Source organism: Perissodus microlepis, chromosome 23 (genome assembly GCF_051167445.1).
Source record: "Perissodus microlepis isolate ML-2025 ecotype Zambia chromosome 23, ASM5116744v1, whole genome shotgun sequence".
Lineage (NCBI taxonomy): Eukaryota > Metazoa > Chordata > Actinopteri > Cichliformes > Cichlidae > Perissodus > Perissodus microlepis.
Genome location: NC_140482.1, coordinates 31,465,586 through 31,488,352, shown reverse-complemented (window position 1 = coordinate 31,488,352; position 22,767 = coordinate 31,465,586). Strand labels below are relative to the sequence as shown.

Here is a 22,767-nt window from a genome sequence, read left to right as displayed (position 1 = left end):
TTGGAGTTAATATGAGGCTGAGGTCATTTAAACCAAATGCAGATATTCCCGTCATTTCAGTGGGAAATTTCATCTTCTAGGGAATTTTGCACTAATAAGCAAATATCTTTTGAACACGGCCTCTTTGCTCGTCTAAATCAGATTACCGAAAACTCATATTAACTTCAGATGAATACATTTGTACGGGACAAGGAATATGGATTTCACTCATCATTTACACTGGAAGTGGATGGGGAAGGGCTCTCTTTACAGCGAGTATAAAAAGGAGAAACAATAACAGCAAGTACAACCTGCTGAAAATATGAACCTGTCCATTAAGCTTCTGCACAAAGACGTCTCACTGACGCTGAGATTTATTATATCCATCTCAGCCTTGACAAAGCAAATGGTCAAACTTTCAATTTAAGCTTTTCTGAGAAATGCATGAGTTTAGAGCCTCTCCTGCTTTCATATATACATGTCTAAAGTGACAACCATTATGTTCAGAAATCACAAGGGGTTTCTGATGCTCACACACTCGACGTGCACACACAGATGCAAGCACGCGCACACGCATTCGCACGTGAAAGATAACCACAAAGGCCCGCTTCATACAAAACCTGTATACAAGAACTCTGCACCCCAGCATGCTTGTATACACTGAAGCCAGGGTTATTCTCTAGAGAAGGAGAGCACAGTGGGACATGTTACTATGTACAACACAGTGCAACAAAACAAGGCCGCTGGGGCTCACTTGTCTCATGGCTATGAGCTAGACGGGGAGGAGTGCTCCGTTTACGAGCAGCGTGATGTTAAATTCACAACGTTAAAACATTTAGATCTTTTGTGTGACCAAAAAAATCCTCTCTCTATGTTGCATGTAAACTTTAAGGTGCACATAGGAAAAATAAAACCCTGTTCTTCAGTCTCAGTAGTAGTACGCCTGTTACCTCATAGCTCTGTGATCATAGTCCAGCTCATTGATGTCGTCAGTGTAGGAGTGTCTGTAGTGCTGGTGCCTCATGGGATACTGGTGCATGGAAGCATTGGGCTGGGAGGTGGTGTAGTAAGGAGGTGGGATGCTGTTACTGGTCTCACTGCGGTAGTCGCTGTCCCTGTCATCCACTGCGCTGTCTGGGTCCTCGTCTGTTCACCAAAACAGCGGGAGACGGAGCAAAGTGAGGTTGGCGAGACAAAAAGATGACGACCATTGAGTACACTGAGTGTGTAATGAAAGCTGGGGCGTAGAGAAGGGGGGTGGTCTTGTTTCTTTTCAGATAGTTGAAGTCTCTGCTCAGAATCCAGTTTTTTTTCTTCTCATTCAATCCTAAATGAGAGCCTAAAAATCAGGGGGAAAACATCTGTAGGCCTGTGACTATGTAATTCCCCTATAATTAAATGGAGTTTTAATCTATTTTAATTTAAATTAAAATGTAACTGTATTTACCTACAAACACTTAAAGATTGTTAGGCTAGAATAAAAGAATAACAAGACACGTTTTTACAGGAAACAGAGAAAAGTGTTTTTTACGGTGGCCCTGAGAGGTCAAACGGACTGCAATTTAAGAAAACACCAGCAATAAGAAAAACGCTGCAAAAGCACACAAAACACAACGATAATAGGAAAAACGACAACGGAAATTGGAAAAAACAAAACAGAAATAGGAAAAAACTGATTTTTAAAAGCACAAGAGAAGTGTGTCTGTGGAGACAATAAACGGACGGACCAGTTGCAGGAACCCAAAACACGGTAGTTGTGTTTTATCATGATTCATATAATACCGATGACGCATTTTAGGCTAATAGTTAGGCTAACACACTTACCTCTCATCTTTTCTTTCCTCACAAAACCAATAGATCCTCCACTTCTTTTAACTGTCTCCCAACGCAATTCTTAGCATGTTTTGGTCCGTCGGGTTATTGTCTCCCCAGAAACACTTCCCTTGTGCTTTTGGAAATCAGTTTTTTCCTATTTCCATTGTCATTTTTCCTATTTCCATTGTGTTTGGGTGCTTTTGCTGCGTCTTTCTTATTGCTGGTGTTTTCTTAAGTTGCAGTCCGTTTGGCCTCTCAGGGCCACCATAGTTTTTGATCTTGTTTTGCAGATTCTGTAGAATTATTTTTAAATTGTGAAACTTTTTTCCCCACGCAGTCTTTTATTAAATGATTCAATCTATCCACAGTATGTCTTCATGAAAGACTGACCTGCTGCTAATAAACCCATACAGCTGTGAGATGTTCGATCAGGTCGACCAGCGGGTTGAAATGATTCGCAAAAGATTCAGATTTTGTGGAAACAGAGATTTAGACAGTTCAGTGCCTGAGATGCAAGTGGGAGTTATTCGGTTATGTGCTTCCTGTCTCATAATGAATCACTCGAAAATAACTCATCTTTATCTCATCAAATATGTATGCATCCTGAGTTTGGCTAGAGCTGCATTCAATTTCATTTTAACAGTTTGAGGTATTATTGCAAAAGCAAGAGTATGAGGTGAGAGGAAGTTCAGGGAGGATGTGTGGAGAAGAAATACTTTTTTGGCAGTTAATGGTCTCTGAGGAATACTACGCAAGGAGATCATTACATTAAGTGAGACATGGACAATAAATACAGAATTACTCCAAGTTGTTAGCAGAACCACATGAAAGAAACTTACTTTGTTGATCTCCCCACAGACTCCAATTACCTGCGAAGAGATAAAGGAGTCGGAAAAACCAAATTAGGTTTGGGCCACAAATTAAACACACAAGCAGTCAACAAAACCAGGGTAAACAAACGAGGAGGATCGCTAGCCCTCAGAAATAATTGTTTTATGATGTAAATATGTGTGGAGAGAGTTTATAAGTGGCTGTCTATGTATGTGTGTGTGTGTGTGTGTGTGTGTGTGTTTGAGCAGAGAAAAACACAAAGTCTTTTTAAGGCAGCTGGCCTCGAAGCAGTTAGGTAACACACACATCTTCTTTGCACAAACACAAGCACCGTGATGCAAACCAAACCCCTCTCTCCACAGGTCCATAGTATCCACACAGTTACGCACCTGCTCCCAGTGTCACCACTGCCAGACAGGCGGACAGGCGTGGGAGTGTGTCTGACACCCCCCGTATGTCATCTCACATTCATCACGGATCTATCACCTGTAAGTCATTCTAGTGTTCAGGCAGGCATGCATTTGTGATTAATCTCATCGGCTCTCCTTCCTCTCGCCAGCTAACCTTTCCTTCATCTATTAGCTTTATTTCAACCTCCTGTCTACGCCTCTTCTCAGTAAGCTGAGGAGCCAGAGGAGAGGGAGTGGGGAGAGGAAACACAGGAGGCATAAAAAGGGCACAGCAGGATCGGGCGCAGGAGGAGGTAAATGCAGAAGAGGAGGCTGGCGGCACTCACAGCACTGTGTGGATGGTGCATGTAGTGGTCGCTCCTGCTCTTCCTGATAGGCGTACTGAGGCAAAGAAAAGCGGCAACAACAGACGAATAAGGAAACAATACAAAGCAGAAAAAGTTGTGGTAATACAGTAAAGAGTGTTCAGCAGAATAAAATTCTTACATCTTGATCTCTCATGGCATTAAGTTGTTCAAGTTTCTTCGCCCAGTATCTGGCCTCTTCCTCTGGGATGTCTGCAGAAACAGAAACACTTGAGTTTCTCCATTTGGCACGTGAAATATTGGGCGCTACGCTGTAAGACTTTGTGCTGATACTGTTTTGCCAAAGTTTAAAGTGAATTTTCTCAAGTTATATCAAAGAGTAGGGCTGGCATTAGAGGGCTAGTTGTATTAGTAGTAGAAGTAGTAATAAAACTGTATCAGGCAACTACTAGAAAAAGTACTAATAGGAATCATGAGACAGTCTCTAGAGTCCTAAAGTAGCAGCAGTACTAATACTAGTAACATTTTTTGAAAAAAGGAATTCAAATTAATACAAAATAAATTAAACGTTATTGTTGACACAGCACTGATAAATGTCAAACCTAGTGGCAGCTCAAAGCGTGTGTCGAGCAGCAGCCTATGAAAGGTCGGGTCTTTGGTTCCACAGATCTCATTCTCAGCCATGATCACATTGGAGTCGAGGGTCAGCCACTGACCCGGTCCCTCCTGGAAAAGACAGAAGGACAAACATGACTGCAGCAACACTTACTGTGTGATCAATACATATTTTGGTATCTCTGCCCTGGATCTAATTTGCTGTTTTCGTACAAATGACCAGTGCCATCAATCTTCTCATCTACGGCTTAATATGTGAGTTTGAGTACGCTAAATTCAGAAATGCTAGTAAGCATTGCCAATAAAACCAAAGGTCTGAGTCAGAAAGATGAATGTGGTGAACCTCATTGGACTGCCGTATGCTGCGCAGGGGGATCCATAAGGTGCCCACCATGGTGTCCCAGATCAGCCCCTTGTTCCACACCTCCACTGTGAGGCCCAGATCAAGGCGGTTTATTTCACTGCTCAGTAGAGATGGCGAGATAAGAAAAGGACAAGCAAACAGAAAAATGAGGAGGAATAAAAAAAGAAGTTAAATACAGAATACTGTCATGACCTGAGTGGAGGCTTGGGCTGTTTACACAAGACTTTTAGCAAAAATACAGTTTATTCCTCGAGGAGCTGAATTGAATCTGGTGATGGATATGCACCATGATTCAATCTGCTCAGGGAAATGAGTCATTCAGCATGAAGATGGAAAAGCACAGGTGACAGTCAGCCAGGCTCCCGACAACATATAAGTGACTGCACAGACAGAAACTATCTATATTTATGTGTGATAAACAACAGTGAACTCAAAAGCTCATATACAGCTAACATTTGTAATGCAACTACGTATCTGGCTTGCAGGTTATCAGCTCACTATGCATCTCCCGTTACTGAACAGTGATGCTCCTAAGCTAGGTTTAAATGAAGAAAAAACCTAATAATGAGCGTAAAGTGCTTCCTTAGGAGATGAACAAATCTTCAGGTGACTTTGCTGGATGGTGTGCTGGCCCCGAAAGGTGAAAAGTAGAGGAAAGCCCTTCTTTAAAGATATTCCTTACATTTAATTTAGCACCATGACTGTAGCAGAGTTTTTCTGTTGGATTGATAATGATTGAATGGGGAGAAACTTTCATGACTAGATGTGTGAAATCTGCTGGAGCAGAGCAAACAGCAGCAGAGGTGTTATTTCATCCCATCACTCATGAGTGGAAGGGAAGCAGAATGGCAGCAAAAAACAGAAACAAAAAAAACTGCGACACAAATGTTACAGCTGACTCCCACAGCACCCTGATAACATCAATTTCACTCCTCACGTGGGTGAAACTGGACATCACGCAGGTTAAAGACAGCTTCATATTAGATGTCTGAATTCTCACATGCACGTGCACCAGGTAATGTCTAGGACAGTTCAGGGCTGCAGAGAAAACGGGTTTAGTTTCACTAATTAAGAATATGTTCACATTAAAAATGTCTTATGGAAATAAAACAATAGAGCTGATAGTTTAATAAGGTAATGCAGCTTTGACTCTTAAAAGGTTGTCTCAATTGCAACAGGCAGTTAAAAACATCAATGCCACAATACTGTCCTCGTTTCATGCATTCTTCTCTTTTCTTAAAGCTGAAACTCGTTTTATGACAATCTTGGTTGGAGACTTGGCTGTGCTATATTGGTAGCTGCTAAAGTAGCCACATGCCGGAGAGGTGTGGAAAGTTTGCCTTATTCCAACTTCATTCCCTGGATTTTTTTTTCATTGTCAGGACGAGAAGCACTCACAACATGAAGTCCTGCTCCCAACATGGCTGACTGCCACGGACAGCGATGGTTGTGCTCTTAACATTCTGCACCTTCAGGGTCACGTATGTGTTGAATTTCTCTGCGAAAATGAACAGATTCAAACATCGGTCTCGATGACCCCAGTGTTTTACAATCAACAGCTTCACGCAGTACATCCATGACACAACTCACCTTGTGGTCCATCAAGCTTGCCTTTTTTCACTGTGAACAAATTGAGAAAATAAAAAGGAAATTAGCCTGTCAGGGTTTTTTTGTGTATTTTTTAAGAGATCATATTCCATCATCGGATCTCAAAGGCTTCATCCTGTGCTTGCAGTGCGAGCCTCTGCCTGTAGCTCATGTGCATCAAAGTATGGTTGCTTGGTGACTGACAGTAGTCTGGCATTTTACAGAGAAAGTGTTGGGTCTACAACTAAACTTTGCTCTTTGAGCAGATGCCAGGCTCTCAATATGAAAGACTGCATCCGTTCAGCAGGAGACGTCAGGGTCTCTGAGTGACTTGTTGGATGGACAGATGGCCTGAACGATACCCGTGTGTTTTCCATCATGCCTGTCAACACAGGCTGATGGATAAAACACTGAACAGTTCTGCGGTTTCTTGTACACAACAGACGAATCGCTGCTGAGGTGCCACAGCCAGTTTCTCCACGCAGGGTCTACTGGAGGTACCCAAATGACTTTTAAAACCACAGTGACGTCAAAAGCTTATTCATTATTCATTTAGTCTTGCACCCTGCCGATTTCCATCATCCCCATGTTCAAGAGTGAAGTATTAATATTCAGCGGACTGGTATTTAATCCCTGATGATTGCTTCTTTTCACTGACGTTAGGTTTAAAGAAAAAAATACAGGCTACTTAAAATCTATCTAATGGAAATTCAGCAACATGCACGTGTGAACGGATGTAAAGAAGAATTTCTTTATATTGCACAGCCTACAGCCCGACTCACTAGTATAGAGGAGGAAAGTAAATAGAAAAAAAAGGCAGAAAATACAGTTTCAAATATGATGATGACAAAGAAAGACACTGAGTCATTTTCTTAGTCAGTGACAGAGAGCAGGCGCGATAATCATTGTGGAAAAATTGGCTTCTAAAAATAGCATCACCCCAGGAAACCCCTGGGATCACTCTTATCACTTAAATATTATTCAGATTCAAGAAACCAGTGCCAGAGTAGAAAGTGTCGTGAAGCATGTGTGTTCTTAGCCAACATCAAAGTAAAGTCTCCTTCCTGATATTTTAGCTGCTGACAAGGCAGTCGTGCCAAAGGGGTGAGGAAGGTTCACTGCACTGAACATGCATTCGACAAAGACGAGTTCAAATGGGTACTTTGCTTTTAAGTAGGCAGTAATTGACAGATGCACCTTCGGCTGCACCCTTGCCAGCACTCTCTCTCACACATATACAGTCCTCTCCTCACCAGCCATCGGTCCTCTCTCCCTCTCTCTCAGTCAATCACTCGCCCCTACAAGCTTCCCCTGCCATGTGGTGAGTGTGCACGTGTGTTCCCTTTCTATCTCTTTCTCTTGTGCTCCATTAATCTCTCTGTGGAGCCGGATGCAGGCAGAGTGAGCTGCATCCCCAACACTAAAAATAACCACTTCAGTGTGACAGGGGTGGGGGGGTGGGTGCTGGAAAGTGGAGAGGTGTGTGTGTGTGTGTGTGTAAGAGCTGGGGGAAGAGGGGTGGGGTGGTGGAGGGGTTACTTGCTCACAGGCATGAGACTAAACCAACACTTCTGTAGCTTGTTACTGCTGCGGTGTGGGTGAAAAATAAAGAGAGTTACATATTTTGAGCAAAACCTCCACAGAAAATGTTGAGTCGGTGCCACGGTGATTACAGGATTTCATTTTCTCTTTCTTCACTCGAGAAAATTGGACAAATACTTTTACTCGTGCCCTGGTTCAGAGGAGCTAAAGGGGCTTTTTATTTCTTTTTATTTCATCAGAGCCATTATACTGACACCAGCAACAGCAATATCAACCTGTAGTACTGAAGAGGGAGCGCACAGAAGGAAATTACAAATATTATAATTAAAAAAGAAAGGAACACTGATTGAATGGTCATTCATTAAAAAAAACAGCTTGCAAGTCTAAAATAATTGGTGATTAAAGCTCATCCCTGTTTTCTAAATAATATTCAGTCACAGTGACCTCAGTGCAACTAGAAGTTGATGGTCTATTAATAATGTTAACTAGTAAATAAGGTCTAAGTAGTCACTAATGTCTACCACAGGCTTTCAAGGTGGCTATAACTGAACCAGTACTTAAAAGCTTTTACTTGAGCCAGCCGTCTTAGCCTTTAGACCTACAAAAGAGTGGCTGTAAAACAGCGGGGTGATCATGTGCAGTATAATAGTATAACTGAAGAGTTTCAATCAGTTTGCAGAATTCATCTTAGCACTGAAGAAGCACTGGTGATGGTTACGAATGACCTTCTTAGGGCCGATGGCTGATAGTGGACTCATTTTTGTGTTTCTGCTGTTAGCCCTCATTTGATACAGTTGAGTGTAAGATTTTAAGAAATGTATATGTAAATAGGGAGTCTTCTTCACATATGAAAGTTAGTCTTGGAGTTCCACAGGGTTCTGTGCTGGGACCAATTCTATTTACATTATACCTGCCTCCCTTAAGCAATGCTAACAGAAAACACAGAATACATATTCATTGCTATGCAGATGATCTTCAGCTTTATTTATCTATGAAGCCAGATGACATTAAACTACATAAAGGGATGGTTGCTCTGCAATTTTCTTCTCCCAAACCCAAAAAACTGAGGCTGCTACATTTGGTCCTAATAGCCTTAGAAACCAGAAACCAGTATCTGGTCAGACACAATGTTTTAGGCGAAGGTATTAGTAAGTAACAATGTGATCATCAAAAATGCTGCAGTGAGACTGATGAGTGAGAGAGAGAGTGAGAGAGGGCTTATTTCTATTTTCTTTTAGAATTGAATTTAGTAGGATTTTATAGTATCTTGAAGACTTCATAGCACAATATTATCCTTATAGAGTGATTCACTCTCAGACTGCAGGCTTACTTGTGGTTCCTAAAGTTTCTAAAAGTAGAATGGGAGGCTGAGCCTTCAGCTTTTTTCTGTCTTCTGTGGAACCAGCTCCCAGTTTGGATTCAGCAGAGACACCCTCTCTGCTTTAAAGGTTAGAATAAAACCTTGCCTTAATGTTTAAGCTGGATCAGGTGAATTAACCAACCTGTAGTTATGCTGTTATAAGTTTAGACAGCTGCAGCACTTCATGTGATACACCGAGCGCTTCTTCTCCACTGACCTCTCTTTTACTCCCCACGCGTTTATATATGCCTGCAGCATGTCATTAAATTTGTGTCTTCTTTCCTTTAGCCCATGGTTTTTCACCTGTCTCCCTCTGCTCTCTTTCTTTTCTCTTCCTCCTCACACCCCCACCCAGCCATGCTTTTGTCTTCCCACTGTTGCAAAGTGCTAGCTCATAGGTTGTTTGATTGCTGGGGTTTTCTCCAGAATACTATAGGGTCTTTATCTTACAGTAAACCTTACAGTATAATACCTGCAACAAGAATTAGAGTGCCATTATGCTAAATGCGTTGAGAGAGCACAACTGCCAGTCAGCGGTTTAAAGATTATATATAGCATATACAAGAAAGAGTATCTACAGCTTAAGCATTGTTATCGACAGAATGTGAATACTTCATTGTAACTGTTGCACATACTTCAATTTGCCCTTTGCTGTCATCTTTTTTTGCTATGATTGCTCCTGATCTTAATTTACAGTACAGTAACATAGCAGTGTTTTCGAGACAGTAAAAGACAAATGTAGTCAAGGTTTGTATGGTGCTAAATTATACAGTAATGCTAATGAGCGCATGTGCCATGGCTCACTCATTTATAGAGCTATAATGCCTGAATTTGCATCTTGCTACAAAGCGTGACAGTAAGGATGGCTGCCATCTACTTACTCAGCTTTTGTAGCACAGTCCATCATTTCACAGACCAGATCTAACATCATGAGACACACACACATCACAGCAGGCAAACTGTGTGATTGCTGCAGTCCAGCATGACAGCCCATACTGTTCATCCCATAATTCTCTATTCTTCTCACATTCACCATGAAAGGAAGAACATAGTATCAATATTAACCTAGCTGCAGGCCTATTACAGTGTGTTTAGAAGCTAATGAGAAAATGCCAGCAGACACCTAAAATACCAATGGGGTTGCTATGCCAACAAAGCTTCAGGACATAAAGGGACCACCAACGAGCCTGAATCTCAATCCTGACATCTGTGCAATCAGCTCCAGCACTGGTGTCAGCAGCAAAGCAGCCTCTTTGCAAACACTAAGAGCCTGTTCTAACCTCTTGTTAAATCTCAGCAAGACGCTTGAGGAAATCCCGTTTTTCATCTTTTCTTCACTAACCCTTAAAACTCAAAACCTATCAAGCCCTTCAGAATTGGAAATGCACTAAAAACTCTGGAGAGATTCTCTGCATAGCACATATTTGATCCTAAGCATTAGAAGTATTAAATAGTTATAAAAAATATTTGTAATAACAGGAAAACTCATATCAATTCAGCGAGAAGTAAAAGGAGCAGCAGTATCCAGGAAGTGGCTCACGACAGGCAGAGATGTGCACAGTTTCAGCATGCATTCAAATAGACAGATATTAGATTACATAAACTTGTGGTTCTCCCACAGCTGTAGCTGCAATTATAATGTTATATATTATATAGTTCTTTGGATATGTTGTAAAGACATTGTTGTAAAAAACATGAGAAAGTTTTTGTTGTTGGGAGGGAGAGCAGAAAAACTTTTAAAAACTCTTAGGAAAATGTCATTTTAAGCACAAATCTCCTCACACAAGACATAAACTTTGAGTTCCTTATGTAGGGGGAAAGGAAGTGCTCACTCCCAAATTCACTACTACATGGGTAAATTTGTATTTACGAACAAGGGATTTACATTTCATCAGTTAAAAAAGAAATAATGTATTAATAAATGAAGATCTGAAGTCCTTTCCTCATACAAAATGCCTGAAATGAAGCCCCAAACCAGCCAAAGCAACATTACTTTACACATGTGACTTCCTGTAAATGCTGCAAAGGTTTTACAGCAACAGAGTGACAGCTCAGGTTTTATCGACACCTCACTGACAGCCTTTACATCATAGACAATATTAAAGACTCTACTGAATAAGTGCATTTAATGACCCTTTGGGTCTTTAAGTAACAGGAAACAATTGGAAAATCTCGCAATGTTTAAGGACGGATTGGGAGAAATGGAAATTTTATAGCATTGCAATGAGTCACGTGGTTAGGGGAAATCGTAATGTAAAGAAACCCAGCAGCCTAATGGAACACGCCTTTTTGCAGAGCGTATTTATGTGTGGAAACTGAGAGAGGGATCCATTCGACATATTTAATCAAAATGCTATCACCTTTTATAAAATAAAGAATAAAACACTCCTCACAGGGACGAGCAGAGTGGATATCATCTTGCTTTACTATGTCTGACAGTAGCTGCCAGAAGCATACGCCTACTACATAAATCGATCCGGTTGTAGCAATGCCAGCTTTTGTAAAAAAAAAAAAAAAAAGAAAGAAAGAAAAAGAAAAAGAAAATCAAAGGAAAAAAAGAGGCTGGACCGTTAGCATGGACAGCCAGAGGAGTGCAAGATTTCTGTATATATTTTAGCGAAAAAATTCAAACTAATATGCAGGTGATGGGAAATATTGCCTCATAGATTGCTATTTGCATCGAATGATCATTTAACAGCCCAGATTTCTTCCGTAATGTTATCTGCAGGAGGTGGCTATTGTAAAAGTATCACCAGCAACCCTCCAAAAGCTGTAAAGATACTACTGGAGCTATGGAAACTGCTCACATCAGCAGGTCAAGGAAACGGACAGCAAGTCAAGCCAGCGCACGGACTGTTAGTTTTTCTCTTACCTCCAACACACAGCAATGACATCTCTTATTTGCGCCTTTAGTACAGGATCCAGCTTCCTAACTGGCAGAGCTAATCTGTGCAGTATACAGTCCGGGGATGAATGGCTGGGCGGGAGATGGAGAAGCCTGCCGTCGCCAGCGAGCAGGACCAGAGCCCGACAGGATTCGCTACAGCTGATCAAAATGAAAGTTTTCACAGTTGCGGGGTGAACGCCAGCTCCGCCGTCCTGTCGCTCTGGTTTGAATGAGCTGACTGCTTATTTCTGAGACTCTTTCACCCCTTCGCTCTCAGCTCTCCGGTCCCCAACACACAGCCATCTTGTTCAGCTTCAGCACCACCGCTGCGTGGACAGCTCCTGGCAGTGACGTAAGAGCGCGTGGTGGTGGTGTGTAAAGGTGGGGGAGGGGAGGGGGGAGTGAAATCCCCGATTATTAACTTCTAACTTTACACTTTGGACATTTTTGGAAAAATACAGTAATGTGCAGACCACTCGAGTCTCCCTTCATTTCTTTATATTGGTATTGGGGGAAAAAAAGAAAAGAAATATGTGCAGCAATTTATTTAAATATCGGAAAATATTCCTAATATGGAAATTCGGTATGTAAGACAGAGTTTGACCACTTCTAATGAGATTGAAAGTCAATATTTGGATGTTGGCTGCTTTTGGTTCCCACACTACTTCAATAATGCTGAGGCTCTGGGGGGGAATCCATGACTGATAGTGTTCCACTGTGGGTTTTAATCTAGGCGTGGATTAAAATTGCACTGGGAGTGTGTTTGGGTTCCCTGTCATGCTGAAAAATGAAGCCAATCACATGTTTTCCAGATGGTATTGCATGGTGAATCAAACTATGACAATTTGGATTCATCACTCCATCACACCCGTTGGCACAAATTTATTTTCAGTCCAGTTCTTGTATATTTTGGCGCACCTCAGCCTTCCCTCCCCGTTTCCTTTCCTTAAGAATGACTTCTTCCTTCCACTGAGACCGTTTCAGATGAGGCTTCAATGAACAGTAGATGGATCGGCTGAAGGTCCAGATGCACATCTCAGATCTTGTGTCAGGTTTTTGCTGGAAGTTTTCTTAAGGACTTTTAGATTCTGTTCATCTGATGTAGATTTAAACCTGGCACTTTTTCCATGTATATACTACAACGATTTTTAAGGAGACACTGCACATCATGCTGAGATGTGCCAAGTTTTTGGCTAATAGGAGTTTGTGAATCACCTAGTTGATGAAAAAACACTTTTTAAAATATTTTTCATAGATTCAGCTGAAGAAATGAAGACTTGTTGCTTTTGCAGCAGGCAGACGGACTAAGAAAGACAAGGATTGGACTGAGAGTGAGTGAAAAAGCAGCCAATGCCCCAAAACTTTAAAAAACTTTTCCTCCAGAAAGGCTGGAGTTGCATTGCTCAAAGCACTTTTAAAAATGTCAACAACATCTGTTGCCTATGAAGCAAAACATAAAGAAATGAAGGGTGACTCAAAACATTTCCAAATATATTCGTTTATATTAATTAGCATCACCTATACTATTACTAATGGCAAATAGTGAAGAAAAAGTGTAAACAGTAACACATTCATCTGACCAGATTTTTCATAAAGTTGAATTTCTTTGACAAAGTCGAGGCTCACAGCAGAAAATGGAAATCGGTGCCCTTTCCACAATCGCCTGCATCATACAATCAGCTGCAGATGTTTATAGGTTTTCTAAAACCTTCCCCTTTGTGTGCAGACAAATGGATTCAGTAATCCTTTGATTTGTCTGGGCACATGAAAAGCCTTGCATTGTTAAAGTCGGCTTGTAGAAGAATGTAAACATAGGTTGGCTTTGGCCTTCCTGTATTTAGGTATTGTGGACAAGAGATATTTTATTTTGTATTCTTATGGTGACGATTTATAATCAGAACTATCATTGGTCAATCATTCATCATTGTCGAACCAGTTGACAGAATAATCTCTGAATTATATCTATGGTAATCTGAGCAAAATATTGATGTATGTATATTATCATCACTTTAATTAGTCTATTGTTGTTCTCTATCATTCTTTCTATCTGCTTAAGCTGTTGCAAATGGTATCCATATCATTGTATTCACACCTCTCGAAGCTGTGGGTCCAGTAGGGCCTTCTACATTCACCTACACACATATTCAGGCCCACACCAACATGCACATAGAGAGTCATGGAAAGTACGCACGTTCACTCCCGCACGTACTAAGAACAGGGAGGTCGTCTCAGGACAATCTCTCGGTTGGACACACAGTCTCACAAAATTGCACAACATATCACAAACTTGTTTGTTTCGAAAGTAGTATCGGATGTCTATATAAGGAGAACTTTGGAACTGTTATCATTTCCAGTAAGATCTAGCTGTGATGTCATCAGGGTAATATAAGGATGGGGAGCGGTCTGCTCGAGGAAGATTGGAAGATTGTAGGGTGGCTGTTGCAAGTTTCTTCCCACACTGTACTGTGTGTTTTAATAAAATAATTTGTGTTGACCCACTATGGACTTCCAGTCGTATGTCTCTTCCTCAAAAAATTCGAACCATGACAGTATCATTACTGTGCTCTCCCTTTCTGGTAATGGGACTCCCCTGCTGCCGACCGATCTGCCGTCTCTGCACTCTGGTTAAAAATCAAGTCCACGTCACTTTCAAAGACCTCTCTGAGTGCTGTTCTCTTCCAGAGTACAGCCTTCCTACAAATTACGTGGTTATAACTCCATTCTCAGAAACTCCCTGCAGATTTAAAATCAAATAAAACTTTTATGGACTGCCAAATGTCTTGCTACACAGCCCGAGAGCATACAATCACTTGTTCAAACCAGCACAGATGGATTGTGTATTTCTGGACTGGAAGCAGAAGAGACTTTGTTGTGCTGGTGAGCTTAACATAGAAAAGATAAATATGCTTTATACTTCCAGCTCCACAGTAAATATACCCATCCTCATCTTTTTTAAATCCACATGTTCAATTTTGTGATTTGTATAGATGATTGTATCTAAGAGTTCACAATCGAAGCAGCGTTTTTATGAATTACTCATCTGAAAAATTGACAGATATGTGACACACACACTCACCCCTTTGTCATGACATCTATGACGTTAGTAAATATTGATCGTTTCAGGAAGAACTGGGCATTTCAGTGTCAGATGAACTGTGGGAGGAAGGCCTGGTCTTCCTAACATCACAAATTTAGCATTCAGCCAAAGTGTAGTTAGGCAGCATTTGGCCACGACGACAGCACAGGTGTCTCTCCTGTCCATCAAAACTGTCTCCAGTGCCTCCGTGTTTCAGCAGGTGGCTTAACAAGGGGCTCTTTATCGGTAAGATGGGAACAGTAAAGAAAATTCATCAAATACTTCAAGATGGGCTGGGAGATGGTTTTGACGGTGCTTGATTTTCCCCTTTCCTCTGCCATTAATAGTTTGAGATTTAAAAATTTCAGAGGTGCAAAAAAACCATCCACTTTAAGAAGGTAATTAGGTAAGTTGATTTAGTGTGCCCGACTGGAAGCACATCAGCTGTTTGTGACCAACTTTGCAGCATGCAGAAAAATCTAAATACCAGAAATGATGACGTTTTTAAACCTTGGCATGACACTCGCAAAATATGAAGCACGCCTCAGTGAAGCTAGTCCAGGATTCAGCTGCTGTTGCTGTAACCGTGTGTGGGCCCACATCTCCCTCTGCTGGGACACAGCATCCCCTGCATCATTACAGTTCCTCGTTTTACAGTCACTGAATTTAACAAAACCCTGTCTAATTAGTTACCTGCTGTGGGGTCTACCTCTGCAGGTGTGACGTGCTGTTTTGTTATTTGTTTTAAACATGAGGCTGTGCACTTTAAACAATTATGTCAACAATAAATGTGCATAAATTCTCCATTTTCAGAATGGTTTAATGAACATCTGGAAAAATACAAATATTCAGTTTTCTGGCAACATGGCAAACAAATTGTCCATTTCAGAACCTGACATTATCAATAGAAATTCCACCATGCATACTCACCCCTTTCCAGTTTTTAAAAATAACTACTTATGCATCCCTCCGCCAAACACACGCCACAAATCATTTACAGTAAACTGATAATTCGGCTTTCTGTACACGCCATGTACTTGTAGATGACTACACGATAAGGGGAAGGTGACTCCCAAAAGACTTAATTAAGGCAGCTCAGAAAGTAAAATGACATTTTATTTGATGACATTTATGAATTGTAAAGCCCCCTCAACCCCGCTGCGCAGACTTACATTCACAAAATGTATGTGTGGGAATACACACATCCACACATATTCATAAACTATAGGCATGCAGACATGGATTATGTGTGTTGTTCTGAAGTACCTGTTCCTATCTACATGCTCTGCTGATTGGCAATGATTTGACCTAAAAGCACCAAGCCTCTCGCGTGTCCGTGATCCAAGACTGGGTGTGTCTCTGTCTGCAGCCTCCTCATAACTTCTCACTGGCAAGGAATGAAAACACGTCGTTAGAGACAAGATATAAAGCAAAACGATAAAATGGAGACCCTGGACACGTGCAATTTTTGCACCAATATAACACCGAACACTACAGTGTGTTGCATTTGTTAAGAAATAGTAATGCACATATCATAAAGCGTGCTTCATTTTTGAAGGAAAATAATATAGTAATCAGTAAATGTGGAGCCCTACACAGTAGTTCTGGAGGCATTTCAAACACAACCACCTCTGAAGGTAAAAGTAATTAGTTATATTTATAATGTAGACAAATATATTTAATAACAGTGCACGTGTGTCTAAGTAATGGTTTGAAATTTTAAAAACTGGTTTGTTCACTTTCTTGATGAGAAAACTGACACCATTCATGCCTGTGCAGTAAATGCAGCCTTTAAAGAAGCATCCATGCAAGAAGCGACTAGCGGCAATTTAGTGAAGCAGGGAAAGTCAACTTCACTTCAAGAGATAAAGGGTGTGACCCGAAATGAATAAACTAAAGGTAAACATACGACAGGCAACCAGAGCCTAAAATGTTTGCTAACAACTAACGAAGTGTAAAAGCGAATTGCTACCTGTGCAGGCGTCCTTTAATGCTATGGTTGCAACCGTGTCCAATGAACTTGTAATCTTGTTGGTTCGAAGTCAGGGATCAGGTCTGCATCACTTGCAATCAGTTTTTCCCTTCAAAGCAACTTTGGAGCACCTAGAAAAGTTGCTTTGAAGATGGCAACAGACTGCAAACGTTTGCAGACACGGTCAGGGATAAAACGTTTGAGATCGGGTTAGCAATTCGATCCGATCTGTGATAATACACTACTAAATCGGCAAAAATCGCGAATCTGTTGCTGTTGCAGACTGAGTAGCACCGACTCAGATGGTTTGGAGACAGGTTGCCTCCCGCCAGGTGACCTGTTCTGTCACCTCGAGATCGAAAGTGGTCACCCAGATGTTTTATGGTGGGGAATGCTCAACATCTGGGTCAACAGTTGGTCAAATGTGAAAAAGTTCAATGCAATCACCAGGCAACCACCAGCGTTTCCTAGCTGCAAAGGAGGTTGTCTTATGTTTGCTCTTCTATAACTGAGCAATAAGGCTGACCAAGTAACAAACAACATTTTGTTTGTTTATATGTATAAAACCCAAAGCAGCTAACCAGCTTTTGGACGTAGCTTCATATTTTTGACACGAACACCTGTGTCGCCACAGGAGGGAGTGTGAGAAAAAGCTCTGGTGTGACATCTGTGACAAAAACAGGATGTGATAAGCCAAAGTGTTGAGCTGTTGTCAAATGTGTTTGGCAGCATTAAACAGTAAACGCTGCACCTGAGCTGGCATTAACAAAGACCAGACCACTAACTGGGAAAAAAAAACTGATGGTGTTACACCCAGTCTGAGTCCATCACATTGAATTTCAAGTGTAAAGACTTATTCAAACTCAGGTATAACCTTTTGCTTTCGCAGAGAGCCAGTGTTTGGCAAGCAAATCGATATATCTCTTGGAAGACGACACCGAGTATCTGTTCGCTCCATTACAGCTCCCAGTATTCTATTTTAAATTTTCCACCCTATCAGTCTGAGTACTGGATATAATAATTAGATTACCTGTCCAGGTGAGATAGGACCTCACAAAGCTGGGTAAGCAGGGCACGGTGTTTATGAGGGTTGCCCTCGAGTACTCCGCTGAGACGACTCAGGTATGAATCCAGATTTCCAAGAGATGCTGTCTCCCCAGTACCTGTTCAGGATAAATACAGAACTGCAAATGTTTAATTTTGATCATTTCAGACGAGACTCTAATATGTATAAACTAAACCTTGCTGTTGCTATAGCCACATGTTTAAAAGCCAGGAAAAAAAGAGAGATTCAATAACAGCAGCATTATCTAATATTTTGCCCTCCTACTGCATTTCCCTTCATGACTCTGACCCAAACAATGCTGACCTGGCAAGGGCACCGATGAGAGACTGTTGACCAGTGTGTGCTTAATGGCCATCAAGTGTTGCTGGAGAGCCTGGGTACGTTTCTCATCTTGCCCCAATTCAGCCTCCAGGCGCTCTTTAGCATTGTACATGTCCTTAATGTGCCGCTGCAGCACTGCATTCTGCTCCTCAAACTCAATGTTGGCCTTACGGAGGCGTCGCAACTCTGCCTCTCGAGCTGAACGCAGAGAATAAAAATAAAAAGAGTTTGACGGGGTTGGAAGTTTAATCGAGAATGTCCGATTACCTAACAGAGCATCGGCACAGTTCTGTCTTAACACTACTAGTCAGGCGCTGTCAGTTCCTCTGTTACCTTTGTTCTGATCGAGGAACTCTTCGGTGAAAATAGGAATGTCAAATCTGTTTGAGAGGTCAGAAGCCTAAAACAGAAAGAGTCAGCAAATGGACAACTGACGGGAAAGTGACACTGAAGAAAACAGTAATAACTGATTAAAGCGTCACCTACCTTTGTTAAGGAGGATCCTGAACTAGTGCCGATAACTGCAGATGGTGTGTCTTCTGAAAAAAAGTGTATGTGCATTACATACAGCTCACATAAGACAGAGCAACTCTAAAGCAGTAAGCAGAGGGTAGTTGTTACCTTTTTTGATCCTCTTGTCTTGTATTTTAGCACTCGTGATCTGATAGGCCTCAGTCTGCTGATATTCCTTCAGTTCCTGGGCATACTGCATCTTCTCTCGTTCCGCTTCATCCAGATAACGCTATTGGTATACGAAATATGTTCAAATACAACAACACTCTCTGCAAAACATCACTAAATATCCAGCTGATGACGTTATTTTGTGTTATATTGAACAATCTGCATGTGCATGGGACACTTTTAAAAGCTACCTGTTTGTCCATCGGAGCTAATCGTGTCCACTCTGCTCCGAGTCTCTTGGTGATTTCTGGGAAAGGTAAATCAGGGTATCTGGCCCGCATATGTTCTCGCCGTTCATTCAGAAAGCGCACATATCCTGTAACAGGTGCCTTGGGACCATTTGGCAGCACCTTCTTCCTTTTCTTTCCCTTCGGCCAGCCTCTTTTCTTGGGCTGGAGATGGATGAAACAACAGTCTCAGAAAGGCAGGGACAGTCTAATCTAACTCCTCCTGATGCAGCTAGTGACTGCCTTAATAATCAGCTAAGATCCACTGGCTCTTAAAAAAGAACATGGCAGCAGGGCTCAGGATTGCAAATATAGATCTGAACAAACCACAAGGCTTCTGGAACTATGCCATTTGGACCGATGAGACCCAGGCAGAGATGCATATCAGCACAAACACCTCAAAACATCTGTAAAGCATGGCAGAAGAAGGGTAATGTTTTGGGTTTGTTTTGCAGTCAATGAGTCAACCATCGACTCCTCTGTATATTAAACTGGGTCATGCAAAAGGTCAATGATCCCAAGCACAGCAGCAAACCTTCAACAGAATGGCTGAAAAAAGAAGCATGGTGCTGCAATGGCCCAGTCAAAGCCCACATCTAAAGAGCATGCAAAAACAAGTGATGGAAGAGACACAGAAAAGCACTCCATCAAGACCCTGCTGGCAGACTAATGAGTCACAGTGTGTCCTTAGTTTCAGGACCCTCCGTGGAGTCCGCTATTACTAAAACCTGAGTGTACCTGCTGAAGCAAAGTATTTAACCAAATATGAACACCCTTATTTTCCCAATTAAAAGATTTAAATGAAATTGACTGCATCAAATCCAGTCCACTTTAGTCAGCTGCAGCGGTGCTCACCTCTTCTGGGGGTTGATCCGCTGTCTGTGAAGCTTTGGGCTGCTGTGATGCATCACTCTGCTCTTGTTTGATCCCTCCCATGATCTGTGTCCGTGCAGCTGACTCTCAGAATAAAAACGTGTTTATCCGTTAGAGAGTAATTCCGTGGGGAGAAATCTGTGCAGAATTAGAAGGTTTAAGTAGTGTACAAAATATATTTACTAGCATCGATTATAATTAGCTATTTCCCCACAATAACGCCGATTTTCAAGCTAACCTGACTGCTAGCAGTTCAGTGTGGCTAACGTTAACTGGTCGCAGCTCTCACACACGCACATACACACACAACGGGCAGAAATCTACACAATAAAAGATAATCCACACCGCCCACCCTTCCGGTGGAAAAAATGAAAATCAGGCACTCCTAAAAGTAGAAGTGTTTCTTCACCACGGAAAATTATAGATTTTTACAAATATATTTCTACTTTTTGGATTTTATTACTCACCCGATAATGAATCCCTCAGCCAAACAGGAAGAACAGCCTGCCTGTCTCCTGATTGGTCGATAGGGAGACTCGTGATTGGTTGGCTGGTCGAAGACCCCCTCTCACCCCCCCCCCCCGTTTCCACCCAGAACCAGTATGCACCGCACTCTCCCCCTGCAATCAGATCAGGTAGAATAAATACAAAGGCAGGGTTTTAAACATGTTATGAATTTTTAAAGAGCTGTAAGGGCAGGACGCCATGGTGGAAAATAGAAGTGGTGACGTAAGACGCTCTGTCGTCGTGTAGATATTGTTGGAGTTGTGTAAGTTACGTACTTTTTTACAAAACAGCTTAACACAAGCAGTATTTATCTTTATTTTCTACTCTACAGATCTCCTACATGATTACTTCTCTATTGCTGTAAGGCTGACAGTAAAAATGTTTTCCACTGTGGCCCTTAGTTCAGGGTCGACTAAACCGAAGCACTCACCACTATGTGACACACATCAGTGAAACATGCGCACAACGTGGCCATAGGACTTTTTCGTACTTTTTTATTTTAAGTTTTCACCGGAAGTTCGTTTGCTATTCGGGCTTCTTGTCAGCTGCTGGTCGTGCTTTCCACGTCTGCTGTAAAATCCATTACGTACTTTGGTGTCCTCTGGTGGTCATAGTATGTAACTGCTGGTGTGTGCACATACAGGAAAGGTGGTTTTCAACCTCTGTTACAAAATCCTACTTGAAGCAAGTCTGGCAACTCGACAGCCATCTTGACAAGCCTCCGGGGACCTGTTTAGGCAGTTATTTTAAAGTTTTACGTTTTGTAAGCATTCTCGTGGATACCACTGCTTGAAAACTACCTACAGAAAATCCGCTGCAGCATCTGATGAAGAAAACCTAACTCGAACTTTGATGCTTTAAAGATCTTTTTTTTGCTTGGCATCTTTGCTGTTGTGCAATTCTCTCCCAAATCTGTTTTCTAAAAACTTTCTCTCTCTCGCTTGTTGAAATATTAAGTTTACTTCTTAATAGAAATAATACTTTGGCATATAATCATAACAACCTGCCCCGTATCCCTTAAGAAAAAGCAGGGAAATGTACTTGAATTGAATTAATCAACGTGAAAAGCACTCTTTCTACTTTTTGTGGTGTTGGTCAAGGAAATAGGTCAGATTTTTTATTTAATTAAAATGCTATGAAGCCGTGCATGTGAAGTGCAGCACCCTCTTCAGTCATTCGTGATTTATCTTTGTTGAGGTTCTTCATCACTAATTCAAAGATGATGTGGGACACAAATTTATTTAATAGCAACTATGTTCCAAATAGAACTCGTAAACGGTCACCAGCTGGCATTAGAGGAGTGCTTACATCAGATATTCCTTACTTCGGTTCAAAACACATCAAACTACTTTTTTGACAGTTTATAAAAAACATAACAGATTTTTAACATTGTTTTTCCTTTCTCTCTTTTTTACTCACTGACTGAACAGAGATTCAATGGAAGATTACTAAAACTGTGTACCATTAAATTCACCAAAATCAGTCAATGATGCAATTGTTTTTTTGTTTTGTTTTTTTACACTTGTGCTCTTTAAATATCAAACATCCTTAGACTTAACTGGCAAAGCTCCTTCTTGTGCATCCGTATTAGATTTTTTTTTCATTTCTGAAGTTTTAACCAGGCGATTTGCAGCCAAATAAGGCTTTAGGTCAGTCAGCCTGCAGTATTTGAATGACTTAGACCCATTCATACTTTTCTAATACTCCTTCAAAAACATAAGTCACAGGACTTAGAAAACAGATAATGTTTTCGTTGTGACAACTAAGCCCCGCCCCACTGAACGCTCTGGGTGTGGCTGTTATGCAGCGCTGGAAATGCAGGAAAGCCACTTTGCTCATGCTGCAACAGATGAATACATCCATGTGACATCTGAGTTGGAGAACTCATGTCCACCGGACAATAACCAGAGCAGGCAAATCTCTGTACAAAACTATATAGGTTATATACTATTAACTGTATGCCAATAAATATGTGTATTTTCCCCATAGGCTTGAAGAGACATTAACTAGATTTCAAAGTTCTAAACTGCAGTACAATAAAATCAAACAGTTAACAAAATGCTCATGGATGTACACACCCACCCACCAGTCTTTTTAATCTTCAGAGTATAAACTGTCATCACTTTATCCTATTAGACATGTGGAGTGCTGCACATTAACTAATGTTGTCTCTGGCCAATAAGTTTGTTTCAGCTCCCCAGTTTGATTTTTAGATGGTAGTCAAAAGTAAATATTTGTGCCAAATGAAATTGCTTTGAGGCACGGACTAATCACATTTATGGGAATGGGATGGACCAACAACCAGAACACTGTCTTTAGCCACAGGTGTTGCTGGCAGCAGGGGTATAT

At 41.3% G+C, this 22,767-nt stretch overlaps 2 protein-coding genes across 5 annotated transcripts in view; both read right to left on the bottom strand.

Annotated features, from left to right (window-relative positions):
• The window catches only part of unc13a (unc-13 homolog A (C. elegans)), a 45,126-nt gene extending 33,083 nt beyond the window's left edge, over positions 1 to 12,043 (bottom strand). For both annotated transcript variants that reach the window (XM_084920884.1, XM_084920885.1), the window contains exons 1-9: positions 11,681 to 12,043; positions 5,910 to 5,939; positions 5,718 to 5,817; positions 4,299 to 4,416; positions 3,943 to 4,066; positions 3,522 to 3,592; positions 3,362 to 3,416; positions 2,634 to 2,663; positions 930 to 1,125 (exon numbers count right to left, since the gene is read on the bottom strand). In XM_084920884.1, the coding sequence (XP_084777010.1) occupies positions 930 to 1,125; positions 2,634 to 2,663; positions 3,362 to 3,416; positions 3,522 to 3,592; positions 3,943 to 4,066; positions 4,299 to 4,416; positions 5,718 to 5,817; positions 5,910 to 5,939; positions 11,681 to 11,702 (746 nt within the window). In that variant the 5' untranslated portion in view covers positions 11,703 to 12,043. The remainder of the gene's footprint in view (positions 1 to 929; positions 1,126 to 2,633; positions 2,664 to 3,361; positions 3,417 to 3,521; positions 3,593 to 3,942; positions 4,067 to 4,298; positions 4,417 to 5,717; positions 5,818 to 5,909; positions 5,940 to 11,680) is intronic.
• Positions 12,044 to 15,570: 3,527 nt separating this feature from the next.
• hmg20b (high mobility group 20B) lies at positions 15,571 to 20,466 on the bottom strand. Of its 3 annotated transcripts, none has more exons than XM_084920879.1 (9): positions 20,379 to 20,466; positions 19,894 to 20,049; positions 19,003 to 19,203; positions 18,752 to 18,872; positions 18,617 to 18,669; positions 18,464 to 18,530; positions 18,113 to 18,328; positions 17,774 to 17,906; positions 15,571 to 16,158 (listed from the first exon to the last, which is right to left on the bottom strand). In XM_084920879.1, the coding sequence occupies exons 2-9, from the start codon at positions 19,972 to 19,974 to the stop codon at positions 16,146 to 16,148; spliced, it is 885 nt and encodes a 294-aa protein (XP_084777005.1). In that variant the 5' UTR covers positions 19,975 to 20,049; positions 20,379 to 20,466; the 3' UTR covers positions 15,571 to 16,145. The 3 variants fall into 3 exon arrangements, with proteins under 3 accessions (XP_084777005.1, XP_084777006.1, XP_084777007.1); XM_084920880.1 differs by lacking the exon at positions 20,379 to 20,466 and adding an exon at positions 20,150 to 20,358; XM_084920881.1 differs by lacking the exon at positions 15,571 to 16,158 and having other exon boundaries at positions 17,770 to 17,906.
• Between the last annotated feature and the right edge of the window lie 2,301 nt (positions 20,467 to 22,767).